Here is a 14,315-nt window from a genome sequence, read left to right as displayed (position 1 = left end):
GCCCCTCACTGTCGTAGGGTGCACTCAGTCAGAGGAGCGCAGGGAATGTGTGAAAATGACTTGTGTGCCATACTATTTAATAAAACGTTTAGATAAACTGGTTGCAATTTTCCCTCTTCCTAACATTAGCCATAGCCTACATTTTCTAACTTATTTTCGTAAGCATGTTGTTACAATCTCATCATAATCATCCTCATGGCCTTAAGCTCTTGCACAACAGAAGCTTTTTTAGTTTTTTTTTATCCATTTTAATGACCCAGGCTAGCTGATTTTCTTTTCAAAGCCCCAATTTGTTAAAAGCATTGGATTGGGAGTTTTCTGAACACAGAATTATACCAAAAAGTGGGTAATAATTGAATTGGCACACTGTGTTTTAACAAAATTAGAGTGCAAAATGCCTCCCCACTATCCCTATCTTTAAAGAATAGATTTATTTATTTTAAAGTAGATGTTGGCCATTTTTACTCTACTGTTTAATACAGATTCAAAGCACAGATTGGATTTAGTATTCCCTCATGGTGTCTAAAGCAATCATAGAGTTTCCACTCTCAGTGATAGAACTGCATCCCTCGTGACAGAAACCTGCTTCCTTCCTGTCCCACTCCAATTTCCTCCATCTTAGTTCAGCTGTCTCTCCTTTTCACACACGCACGCACGCACGCACACACACACACACACACACACACACACACACACACACACACACACACACACACACACACACACACCGGGGTAACTAGCGATGGTTGCAGTTGAATTCCTCCACTAATGAGGATGAGCTCATCAAGGCATCTGACTTTACTGTCTTTCAGAGGCTGTAGCAGACTTTTAGGACTAGAGTGACTTGTATCGTATCAAACTAGAAAAACAAAAGAATTCGTTGGCACCAACCGTGCCATGCAAGCTTGTAGGGAAGGAGGCTACATTTTGGCAAGGGAAAATCTGGCATGGCCATATTCACAGGAGTCCCTTGACTCCTCCATTTCATTGTCGTGAGGCCTTTTTTTAAAAACTTGACTCTACTGTATGAAGTGACCTCGAGGATAATCATAGCAGAATCACAGAAATATCCAAATTAAAGTTTTTGATACCAAATCACAACATGGATTTTTTTTATGGTGTTTCTTGAGGTCTTGGTGTTTTTAATATGGTATTTTGAGGGATTTTTGATATGTTTTATCAATTCTCAAGTGGTGAAAGATTATTAAATCTTGCACCAAATCTGTGGACTAAATAGTATCAACCCACAAATAGCTGCAACAACTTGTGAGCATGGGTCTTATATATTTCCATCATAACGGTCTAAGCCCTTATACACTGTCACAAGTATGTGTAATTCATTATTATTGTTATGATTATCATTAATATACATTTTTCTGATTTATGACTAGAACAACTTGACACACAGTACTGAGCTGCATCTCATTAATAACTCTTTTAGATGATATGACGCCACTGCTGATCTGCTGAAGATCCCCCGTCCCCTAAAAAGACAAACATGGCTCTATGGTACAGAGGGGAGTGGAAAAGGTTACGGTCTTAGAAATTGAATTCCTAACATATGAACTTTCAATTCTTTTGAATCTGATGTTTGAATTTGAAACATTTGAAAATCTCAATCGATTTGCAGCAGAAAACAAATCTCTGCTGCTCTAAACTCTCTGTAAAGATACAGGAGTTTCTCATAAAGTAGGCCAGAGTGGAGTCACTGCATAAGTAGGGTTATGGCTCTTTGTAGAAGGGTGAGATGTGTTCATACTGCAGAGTTAACAGATATTTATCTACACAGTATAATCAACATTTTTTAATCCAAGAAAATCATTTCATGATTTGTAAAAAATGCTGAAAGTTGCTTAAAATGCGACTTACAGTATGAGGATTTTGTGATGCATTTAGTTTTTTTCTCCACACATAATATATATAATTAAAATGACCGCTATTTTATTTCAAATACTAATTATTACGATCTCAGTTTGGTTATGTATTTCATTTTTGACATATATTTATATAAGTTCAATTGGAGGAATAACATTGGTTCAGTGACACAGAGTTGTTTTTTCATTTATTGTTTAACATTTGTACGTCGCTACATGAACGATTATTCCAGCTCGGATTTAGCTCCAGTATTTAAGTTTGAAGGCTTGAATGCATGGACTCTCTTTTGAGGACCCCATGAGTTGGATTATCTGTCATTCTCTGAACAGTTTAAGCCTGAAGACTTTTGCTACTGAAGGACGTTGGATTAGTGCAGCCGGTTTTCAAAGTGTGCACAGGCACTGCAGTGGCCTGGGAGGTAATTACAGAAAAATAAATTACAGAGTTTTAAATATTAATGAAAATAAAATGTTGCTTAGAGAGTAATGAATAAAGTTACAATACCACCACTGCATTCAGAATTAATTAAAGAAAGGCCAATGTTGTGGATGACTCACATCTTGTACTTTTACTTTACTAGTGAAAACTGTTGTACATGAATATTTGTAATTATTGAGCAGTGCATATTATAGCTGATGAATAGATTATTTCTTGATCGTTGGATGTTAACTATACTGAATGCATCTATTGAATTGATAGCTGCCTTTGTTCTGTCTGAAGACATGCACATATCATTTGAAATAGTTCAGGGTCAGGGACACAGCTCATAGAAAGTACATGAGGTGAATTCCACGACAGTCTAACTACAAAGATCTTTATTTATCTCTTTGTTGTGTTGAAGTAAAGCTACTGGAAATTATTGAGTCTTTTGCAAATGTGACTCAAGCAGAGCAACATCCTACTGGAGCTTTAGCACACCAGCACATTTACTGTATTTAGTTTGGCATTTGTTTGGGCAGTCCGTAGCCCCTTTCACACAGAGACTGAGCGATGCTGCAGTAAAGAAGATCTGCCTTTACGGCGGCTTCACACTGAACCAAACAACAGCTTCATAATGCCGCCCCAGTGTGTGATTCCAGAAAACACGCTGGCACCGCGGGAGCAATAGAGGCGCTAAGTTTTACACAACAGTGTCGCCGTTCTGCCCTGCCGGGTCAGTGGTGGACAACTCTGTCCCCTTATTGTGCCTCCGTACCTTTCACACAGAACAGCAGGACAGAGTAACTGTGTATAACAGTCCTGCCTTGAACGGGCTGTGTGAGCGCTTCTGTCTTTGTATGTGTGAGTGTTGTTTTGTTTCTTGTACTGTATTTTCTGTATATTTATATTAAGGATTCCCTTGAAAACGAGATGGTTTATCTCAAAGGGTTTGAGTTGTCTACAAGTTCCCTCTGATCACAGTTGGCTGAGGTTATTTAAAAAGAAAAAATACCTCTCAGACTGAGGTCAGACCGGCTCGGTCGGAAACCCTTTCACTGACCTACCTGCTGCTTGAAGCTCCGCTCATGACTGATCGATTCTTTGAGATGACGTCTGACTCCACCCTCAGGCTAAAGTTCACATCTCACACACTCCGTCACTTCTGGTCCAGCAGGGGAGTGAGAGTGTTTGATCAGAGGCCGAAGGGTCATGACTATTCTTTCCCTTTACCACGTCAATATGTTTTTTTTCTTTTGTCAAAGATGGATATGAAGAGAAAAAAACATTTGAGACTAATTGGCCAAAGGAACAATTTCCATAAGCATGACTGAATATCCATTTAGCTCATCAGGTCGTGTTTTCTGTTTATAACAATGGGATACAACAGAGCACAGAGTGATTACCTGTCTACTTCTCAAATGTATTGATGTTCCTGTAATTGATTATGACAGTCCGCCCTGACTCTTTTCAACCGCGTTTGTGCTGTTATAAGACCTACGTAACTGCGGATGTGTGCTGTCTTGTGTTCGTCTTGTCTTGTGCTTGTCTTGTGTCTGACTTAATCCTCGCAGCACGATAAAGACCTCACTGAGGAGTTGGTCTTCTGAGGACAGCTCTCGTTGACTCGTAAGCTAGCAGCCCTGCAGCAGTTCTGCCATGACGCTGTACACTTTTTACACGCTGCTCATCCCCTCCAATAAAGTCGAGTTGTGCTCCAGCGGACATGTTGTTAATGCAGAGACCCCAGGAGGATGGAGAATTCAATAAGATAATAGTTTCCCCTTTTAATTACTATTTCACTGTGATCTCAGATGTTTACCATAAATGTAAGCAGAATTTATCTTGGTACAGCATTGATATTTACTGTGTACCTACAAGTTAATAAGTAGTAAAAATGTCAGGGGGTTTGCCAGCATTGCATCACATCACAGCATGATGTCTGCCAACAGTAAAGCGCCGCCATTGTTGCCAACAAGTAAACATCATCTTTCCCCGAAATTATGCAGGCGCCCTTTTTACCAACAATAAACGTAAAGCATGAGCTGCCTGAGCTTCATCAAATATGACTGATGGTGTAGCAGCACTGCAAATATATGTATTACACACCCACACACACACACACACACACACACACACACACACACACACACACACACACACACACATCCACCATTCAGTTAGCTCTCTTCCACTAGAGGAACTTAACGATCTGTAACCTGGAGCTTCCCATAACCTGCGCCATGTTTCAGGAAGCGGGTTAAATGAAAACGGTGAGTTGGTTAACCTTGAGATGAGAAAAACTCCGGAATAAGCAACTTAACCTCTCGGTCAGTTACCATGGTAACTCTGTGAACCTAACCTGCTCGCTGGCATTTTTTATTTTTTTTTAACAAACCCTGATTTTCTCTCTGTCTCCTGTGTATCAAATGTTTACTTTATGTCAGAATGCTGGTTGCATATCTACTTAGAAGCGGTAACGTTAGATTTCCCTGTCAGTCATTTCTTTGAACAGCTCACATTTAATAATACATAGCATTAAATCACCCTCAGCTCAGAATACATCCTTTGCAATGCCTTCTTCTTTATAACGCTGCGACTCTCTGCGCACAATACAGCTGCTAGTTCATTAGAGCAGTTCCACTAAAATGTTTATTACACATGTGTAATCTCAGTTTGAGTTGTAAAAAAATGGTATTTGTGACATCACTGAATAATTATCACTCACGATGTGATTAGTCTCACTGATGGAACATAATTCCTATAATATCAAGAGATTAATATTTCTGAATCGGCAGGATCGAGGTGAAGCTGCACACTTTGAGGTTTTTTTTCTTTTAAATAGGCTGCTTATAGTCAAAACATGTTTTGGTTTTAACAGCATTTCAGTGACTGTTTGAATTTAGCAGCTCTGCCTTTAGTTTGCCAAAGTGAACCGTAGCATCAGAGCCCCATTGATGATGGCTTTTTTCATTCTCACAAGCTTAACTTAGAGTGAATATACTCAGAGTTGAATGAAAAAAACTGTGATCAGCTGTTCTGGAATTGAAAACTCGAGTCTTCCATCACAAGCTTCATCAACTTAGAGTTTAAGGGTTAGGCTCAGAGTTTGTTCAAGCTTTTTTCTGAAACATGCCTCTGAACTTGTAAGAGTCTCGTACGGTCTACGTCTTGTTTTGCTAACCAGAACGTTTTGGATACACGCCATTGAAAAGACAAACATCATCATTTTTATGCAGCGTTTGGTAATGCAGTTCACTTGTTGGACAGACAACAATGGAAAAGTATAGATTTCTTTTTTTTTTTTTACATTCATGTGGTGACTTTTAAATGTCAGTATCTTTGAATCGATAGAAGTGCTCGACGGCACAGTGGGGAGGCAGTTTCAGAAATTAGTGGGGAGAAAAAGGCTCGTTATGTTTTTTCCACTACAGGACAATGGTCACTGATTTTAAAAACATTCTATACAATGAGGGAAAATTGAGTTTAAAAATGATTCATGAGTCCCTATTCATAAAGAAGTAAAGTAACCATTTTACAATTTTTTTTTTTTCTCTTAATGCGAGACGAGCACAAGGTCGGGTGCAAGGAGAAGTGGTACTTCAGGGTTTTGCTGAAAGAGAAAGTTCCTCGGGCTTTGCCACTCCAGTCTTGACCTGAGGGGGAAGGTTATTTCATCGGGGCGCCACGATGGTGCAGAAATGTGAGCCGGGTGACTGATAGCAAGGTTGCAGAAGTGGGAATGCTAATCATCGTCAAACAGCCGAGCACATGGCACAATGTAATCTGATGTAGATATTGAAGTCATTGGAGTATTTCTCAGCCATCCTCCCTACTCAAATGCACCATATTTCACCATCCTATTTAATCCACTTGCTTTTGTCAACACCATTTAATGGACTAATCTGACTTTTTCAGAACAATCGAGTTAAGCTGTGGACTGTGCCAGGAATCATAATCTGTTTTTACTGGATAAACACAGTCACTAATAAACACTCGATAAACACAGTCGAGGAATGTGGCCGGCAGCTTGTTGAAAATGGACAGTGTGTTGATAAATAAGGTTGCCTGTCTTTGCCTTATAAGGTTTTATACATGCTATAGTTTATTCTTACATGATTTAGATGTATTTGCACAACTCTTCTGCACTCTAGCTACCACTTCACCTACACCTGTGTACACCTCAGCAGTGTACCGAAACTGTCTGTTTATATTAGGCTCAAGCATCAACACACATAACTTACTGTAGATGCTATTAAAACTAAAGGCTAATGTGTAAACGGAAGGCAGAAAGACTGCTGTGGGACGAATAAAGATGGGGGGGGGTTGACAATGAGAAGAAACCATGTAATGACCAAGTGTAGTTTGGCAGAAAGGCAGACCAGCTGTACAAACCCATTTTTCAGGTGTGTGGGATTAGCTCGGTCCGCTCTGCCCTCCTGAACAGAAAAACGACGGTCATGTCCAGCTGCCACTGTGGCGGTTGGTGGCCCTGTCCTACCCATTCACCGCGCTGAGTAATTAGACTCCAGCTTCATTATATAAACAATTTGCTGAGCTATTTTGGGAGGCTATATCGCCTGTGCAAGTCTCATTTTCTCAATTTATCTCAAGCCGCTGGTGCACAAACAAAATATGGTAATGCCCTGCATCCCGATTACCCTAAATCAAATGCAGTTAATCTTCAAAACTGAAAGGAAATGTGTCATGATTGATTTAAAATTTGTCATTATTGTTGTATCTGTACTTTAACTAGAATAATGGCCTCCTCAAAATCCACAGGCTTTGTTCTTGACATTCACGGCCCCATATGGAAAACAGTTTCATATCACTTTATTGCAGCCTCCAAACCTCTTTCCCACTTTGTCTCCAGACATTGTTTGGCTCTTTGTAAAACATAATTGTGTCAACAGTCACTGGAGATGAGACACCAGACCTTTCGATAAGTGCTTTCCCACAAGGTAAATTTGGCAGGCGGGATGGGAGCAAACATGCAAACAAACCAGCAGACAGTAATTTCCCCCTGTCTGTTAACATGCATTTTAATGAAGTAGATGGATTAATGCCTCACTTCAGTAATGGGCTACTCGGAGAGCACCGGTGAAGCCTGTTCTGCTCTTCTGCTCTATCAGCGCCCAGCTTATCGCATCAGTAATGGTCACTCGCAAGTCCTGATCTGTCGGTTTCCACATGTTTTTTTGAATGTCTTTGTCATAAATGGCCCTTTTTTTCCAATGGAAAGCAGTAAAGCCCCACGGAATCATCGAAGTTCTGAGATAAAATGGTCAAAAACCGAAGCTCTCAACTGTTGTTGCTGACTGCCAGATAATGATTAAGCTGCAGGGGTAGACATTTAGCCCAACTAGTTTGGAATACATGTTGTTGAGTGTGGTAAGTGTGTGTGTTTGCATATGTTTGACACAGCTGAGCTGTTTTTAGTGTGAGTGGAACTCTGTCCTTGTATGTGTATATCAGTGCATTTATGCACATGAACAAGCTTTTTTCTTGTCTATCTTGGACCAAATCTCTGTCCAGTCTGAGGCGGCTCTGTCTCTGTGTAGACTTGGTCTTTGTAGGCAGGTTGTTTCAAGTGTCCATGCAAAATGTTTTATCTATTCTAAAATCCACTGTCAAAGAAGAGTAGAAATTAGTTGGCTTTGAAGCTTTGGGAATTAATTATGTACTGTTGGACAAGCCTTGAGTTCCATGTGTTATCGTACATCATCAATAAGTGATGTACAGAGCTTTTATTTTCTAATATATATGATATAGAGTATTATACCCAAATGTCCCCACCAGATAATGATTTCATACATTACCCAGCATCCCCCTCCAGATGTTAGTGAGCCTGCCACACTTTTTAATTTGCTATATTCAAAAGTGAAGACGGCATTTAGCACAAAAAATAAATCTAATTAAAAACCCAGCGTTAGTTGGGACTGAATTACAATCTGTTGATGCTGCTGCTGCTCGACATATTGGGGTCGGTATCCTCTCCAGTGGATTGCATCATGTGATTTCTCACCGACTGATGAGTCTTGAATGAAGTTGTTTCTCTTTGATTTTCATTTTCTGACACTTTTCTTTTTTTAATTCTATCAACTGATTTTGTTTCAGCCCAGGGAAACTGACGTTGTGTTATGGTGTGTGTGTGTGTGTGTGTGTGTGTGTGTGTGTGTGTGTGTGTGTGAGTGTGTGAGTGTGTGAGTGAGTGAGTGAGTGATCACGTCTAATAGGAAATACCTCACATCAACAACATTGGTTGACCGGATGAATCGACCATCAATGTTTCATTTTAAAATATATTACTGGTGTATTTAGAGTTGTTTGATGGACTCTGCCACTCTCCACCTCTTTGATCAGTGTCCCTCCTCCAAGGCTCTTATGTGGACAAACACAATGGACCCACTACCTCGTCTCTTCTGCTCTTCTTCAGTGAAGAGACCGTCTGTTTAGCTAATGCCTTTGGGTGTCAGCGTTTATCCTCTTCTATATCCTGCATTTTCTTTCTGGTCTTGTTTTTTTAAATAGTTTTACTCAGTCACTCACACACAGACCCGTGGTGTGGAGGTGGTTCCACCTCTGAGCTGAACATCACTGTAAATACGTGTGTCTTCCCTCTTGGTTATTGCCTCCCTATTGTCTCCTGGCTTTGTGTGCAGGGGCTTTTTGTTTGAGCCTGGCTGGAATCAGCCTGTTTACTGTGATTAAATGGGAGCAGAGGAGGTTGGGGGAGTGAACCGTGACTCTTTTTAGAGTGATGGAATGCACTGCACACTGCAGTACCTTAGCTCTTCATCAACCTTTCCTGGAACACAAAGCATCCCAATCACTTGACTACATATGTATATTTTTATCCTTTTCATATGTTTATGCTGCCCATAATTATGTTTAACTCTCATCTAAAATCTGTACGCTGTGGTCATTTTTGTTTATGACTTCATTTCTACGGTTTCTCTATAGTGATTAAAGCATTAATTAACAATTTAGAGCATATGGAGCTGTTAACGCCACCTGAAAACCTCGTAGAAGTTTGATCGATCAGCTGATAAACATAGTATTTAACTCTGTATATGAAAAATGTTCCTTTGAACTCGAGGTCGATTGATAGTGGATTTGTACAGGCTGATATAGTAATGATGCTCTGGAACAAGTGAAAGACGAATAATCGGCCGATACTTCCAAAGTCTTACTGTCTTCTACAAAGAGTTATAGTATCAAGTTATATATTCGAGAGATACCTTTTTGGGGAGAAATATACTTGACATGAATACCACTAGTCTGCAAAGTTTTAACACATGTTTTCTACCCTTATCACCGGTAAAAAAAATATCTGACTATTTACATAATAAATATCTAAAACGTAATTTAAAGTCTGTCGTCGTTCCCTTGGTCTCGATGTAGCAGTGCAATTTCATCTTTAACAGTTGTTAGCTTATTATCAGGAGTTCATCACATCCAGACAGATGTTTCAGCAAGTGGCCCTCATTATGTGTATCGAGGCTCTATGCAAAACCGTGACGCATGTCCTCCTGTGAGTGGCAGCTGTGCAGCCATCGGACATTTTCCACAGGTGACGGTAGTTTGTAAAACGTCTTATCTTTGCTGAATAATCGGTCGACCTTAGTCTAGATTTGGGTTGCAACAAACATTTTTTTCCACTACTTTTTTTTTTTTATTGAATAATCAATCTACAAACACCCCCAAAAATTCTCTCATACCAATTAATTGGCTAATTGTTTTAAACTCTTGTGTAGATTCTCAACATCAAGTCATCTTCCCTCTAAAACTGCTCAGCTTTTATGTGGAGTGCTTTCTTGATCGGGTAACGTCTTCTTTGAAGGGAAGCGAGTACCTGCTCACTGCTCTATTAATGATCTGAATTACACAGTGGTCATAACTGGACGGAGCACAGAGGATTAAGGGTCACGTATCGGGTTTCCCACAGGGGAATGCGTAAGTCAGTGTGGTGCTACCAGGAGTTGGAGAGGTTTATTGGGAATGGAAATAGAATTCTCTAATTGTGAGAACACTTTTCACTGGCTAATGCAGCCCATTAGCCTCACTTAGCACCACAGAATGCAGAGAAAAATTATTTGCAGCCGCAAGGATGGGGAGAGATTTGTTAACCTCATAGGACCTACGTGAAAGTTTGCTATAGAGAGAAAAGGAAAATCAAAAATATTCAGGTTTAACACAAGGCTTTCTATTACTCAATTAAAATAATGCTTCTAAAATCTTTGATTTACTCAACCGTTCTGTGTTTTTGACATAGTAGTTTAGTAGCAGAGAACGAGCACGATCAGACTCATTTCATACTTCATTGAAGCTTCATTAGATGTAGAGATATAATCAGATTACAGATTTAAATGTCCTAATGTGATAACTGATCTTATCTCTTGATCTTTTCAGGTATTTGGTGATTATTATCACTTCCGGCATCGTACGGTGGTGAAGAGATCGCTGTCAGATCACAGGGGGACACAAGTCCGTCTTCAAAGAGATCCCAAGGTAAGGTGTGTGTGTGTGTGTGTGTGTGTGTGTGTGTGTGTGTGTGTGTGTGTGCGTGTGCGTGTGTGTGTGGGGATAAAACGTATCAAAAATCCCTCAAAATACCATATTAAAAACATCAACACTTCAAGAAACACCATAAAAAAAATCCATGTTGTGATTTGGTATCAAAAACTTTAATTTGGATATTTCTGTGATTCTGCTGTGATTATCCTCGAGGTCACTTCATACAGTAGAGTCAAGTTTTTAAAAAAAGGCCTCACGACAATGAAATGGAGGAGTCAAGGGACTCCTGTGAATATGGGCATGCCAGATTTTCCCTTGCCAAAATGTAGCCTCCTTCCCTACAAGCTTGCATGGCACGGTTGGTGCCAACGAATTCTTTTGTTTTTCTAGTTTGATACGATACAAGTCACTCTAGTCCTAAAAGTCTGCTACAGCCTCTGAAAGACAGTAAAGTCAGATGCCTTGATGAGCTCATCCTCATTAGTGGAGGAATTCAACTGCAACCATCGCTAGTTACCCCGGTGTGTGTGTGTGTGTGTGTGTGTGTGTGTGTGTGTGTGTGTGTGTGTGTGTGTGTGTGTGTGTGTGTGTGTGTGTGTGTGTGTGTGTGTGTGTGTGTGTGTGTGTGTGTGTGTGTGTGTGCGTGGTTTATTGATGATTCTAAGTAAACTTCTTATTCTTAACTCATGATATCAATGTTCAACATTGTAGCTATGTATTCACCCATCAGTATTATATATTACAGTGTTATAGTAGTAGCTACCAGCTCTTTTCATAATCATTTAATTTTTTGATAAATCGTTTTATCGTCGGCCCTATAACGTTAGAAAGCATTTTGAAAATATCATCACTATTTCCTAGAGCTCAAAGTAATGTCATCTCATCTCTTGTTTCAATCCAACAAACGGAAATTTAATTCACAGTAATATAAAGACAAGGAAAAGCTGCATGTTTAAGAAAAAATTAAACAAAAAGTGTTTGGATGTTTTACTTAAAATTAAACTTTAAATGGATACATTTTTATAAAAGAATTTCAACAGTGGACAAACGATGACACTGATTCCATATCTTACGCTCAATGGTTTCCTAGAATTTTTAGTGTTGGTCTATTGTTGGAGCGTTTGGTTTCAGACAGCCTCTCTGCATCCTCAGTAAACTCAAAAGTTTACACGTAAGTTTCAGTTGACACCTGCACTTCAAAGCTGCTGAGTAGCTGTTAAATGTCGCTGAAACAAAGACAAAACTTACTAAAAAAAACAAACGGCAGCCTTCCTTGCATTGCTGACTGACACTCGCTGTTGATGTGAAAAGTATTAATTAGAACTGCTGGCTGCTATTTATTTGTTTGTGCTCCTCCGTGGTTCACTGGCTGACGACGCTGTGCATCAGGAGAACGTTAAAGCGTTTTAACAGAGTGCAGCAGGGCGCTTTGGACGGCTGGCGTGCCCCCGCTCTATGGGTCACAATGAACAATGAATGTGAAATGGTTCTGGCTTTATATAGCCATTGGTGATCAATTGACTCCAGCTCTGATGTTCCCCATCTCTCTGCCTTCTCATTAGACTGTTTCTGCTTTTTCTGTCTCTGTAATCTCTGGAAATTATATGAAAATGTTTATATCTGAATTGTGTCCACCTCATTTCAGTCAAGTAGTGAATTTCAAGGAAAATTCTAGGGATTTAGTTATATGTCCATATAAATATATACACCTGCAACTGCAGAAGCATTTTGCGTAAAAACTAATCTACAGCCATAAAAACAGTTAATGAAACCTGCCTTAAGCTATCACTGGCCATGCTGTCATGCTGTGCAGCTCCAGTGTGCAGGTGCACACTGGGAATAGAAGAACTTCTGCTGGGTTTATTTGAGTCCATGCTACAAATGGTCCACCTCCCTCTTTGGGATTTCCTTGAACAAGCTCCATTTCCTGTTTTTGAATTCCTCCCCCCCCCCCCAGCACTTCAGAGAAAGTGGAGCATTACAGCTCCAGGTCCTCCTGTATGTGCAGGAGGGTCAGGTCAGTTTGTCAGCACCCACAGGAATTCACAAGATTTTGTGTTATCTTTTTGTTTGTTTACTCATGAAGAGAGCTTTGCAAATGCTGCAATATAGCATGCAATTCTTACCAAATCCCCTCAATTCTTACGCATACACTCTCCAGGATCTAAACATCGATACATTCCTGTTACTGTGCTGCAATTAATAGTCTGATCAAAGCATGTATTGACCTGCAGAGCATTGCAAATTTTATTCTCATTTGCATTAGCTGCCCAGTTTTTTTTTTTTTTTTTAAATGAAAAACATAAAAAAATAAATATTTTTAATGGGAGGATTTTTTTTATTCCACAGAGATCCCGCAGCTTTTAAACTGGTTGAGATGAAGCCTGGACAAAAGGCTCAGTGGAGTCTCTTTGAAGAGTGTCTCATTACTGAGAAAAACACCTGGACTTCTGCCAGATCTCATAGACGGGCTAACAGAGCCCTGTTAATAGGCTCTATTGAAGATTTAAAGCTCGGGTCTATCTTCTACCTCCATGCCCTCTGCTGTTTTCTGTTTTATTCTGTTTCATTCTTTTGTTGTTGTTGTTGTTGTTGTTGTGGGCAGTTTGCTTTGCGTCAGTGTTTTGGTTTGGTTAGTTGAAAAGAATGAATTAGACTGACATAGCAAAGCAATGAGCTGCTCAGAACATTCATTTATCATTCGTTTGACTGCTTGTATTGCTTGTTTCATTACTATTGCAAGAAGAGTAGCAGTTACATCAAATAGCCTTTAGTATAAATATGAATGACAGCCAACCACTGATATGTACTATAGTTGATATTGTGTCTCTTTATTGTAATGATGCTCTGCTAGCGGCTTCCATTGGGCCTCAGAGGGAGGATGCTATTGTTTGTATAATGAAGAAGGACAAAGAAGTGGGTGGGACAAAATGAGCAGAGTGGAGAAATCAAGTTGTTGGACAGATTCCGATTCTCCACCTGAACATGAAGCGAGCAGCGGTCTCTTTGTGAGGTTTGCATTGGATCGGTCTGGACCGTTTTCCATTTCCAAACCCATTTATAATGAAGAAGTCTGTTTGTCAACTTCTGGGCTCTGTGTTCTGCACAGACTATTAAAGACTTTTCACATGAAAACTGCAAAATAGAAAATCTCTTTGTTTGTTGTTGTTGTTACAGTCCTGTCAAGGGTAGGACATCTATTCAGTATGAAATGGGAGTTTGGAGCTGAAAAATATGACTTGTATTGTTTACTTCATATTCAAATTGTTTGTATTATAGAATAGTCACTGGCAGGCATTAAAATGATTGGTAAGTAATGTAAGGAGGGCTGTTGGGGAAATGTAATCTGGTAACTCTTACAAATTACCAGTGCTTAATGTGCACTGTAATGATGTTTTCTTCCCACAAATGGAACTGAAAGTACTAAAATGAAGGTAATTGCTGTGCCAGTATGCAGCTTTCAGGAATTTATTTTTTTTCCCCAGAGTTTACTGATTCAGTATCCC

At 39.7% G+C, this 14,315-nt stretch overlaps 1 protein-coding gene across 2 annotated transcripts in view; it reads left to right on the top strand.

Annotated features, from left to right (window-relative positions):
- Positions 1–14,315, top strand: part of furina (furin (paired basic amino acid cleaving enzyme) a) — a 76,049-nt gene that overhangs the window by 28,241 nt on the left and 33,493 nt on the right. For both annotated transcript variants that reach the window (XM_068731207.1, XM_068731208.1), the window contains exon 3: positions 10,705–10,803. In XM_068731207.1, the coding sequence (XP_068587308.1) occupies positions 10,705–10,803 (99 nt within the window). The remainder of the gene's footprint in view (positions 1–10,704; positions 10,804–14,315) is intronic.

Source organism: Cebidichthys violaceus, unplaced genomic scaffold, assembly GCF_023349555.1.
Source record: "Cebidichthys violaceus isolate CVI_PGR_0920_01 unplaced genomic scaffold, fCebVio1.0.p SCAF_5, whole genome shotgun sequence".
NCBI lineage: Eukaryota > Metazoa > Chordata > Actinopteri > Perciformes > Stichaeidae > Cebidichthys > Cebidichthys violaceus.
Note: the sequence above shows the minus strand (reverse complement) of the source record. Positions and strands in the feature narration are given on the sequence as shown.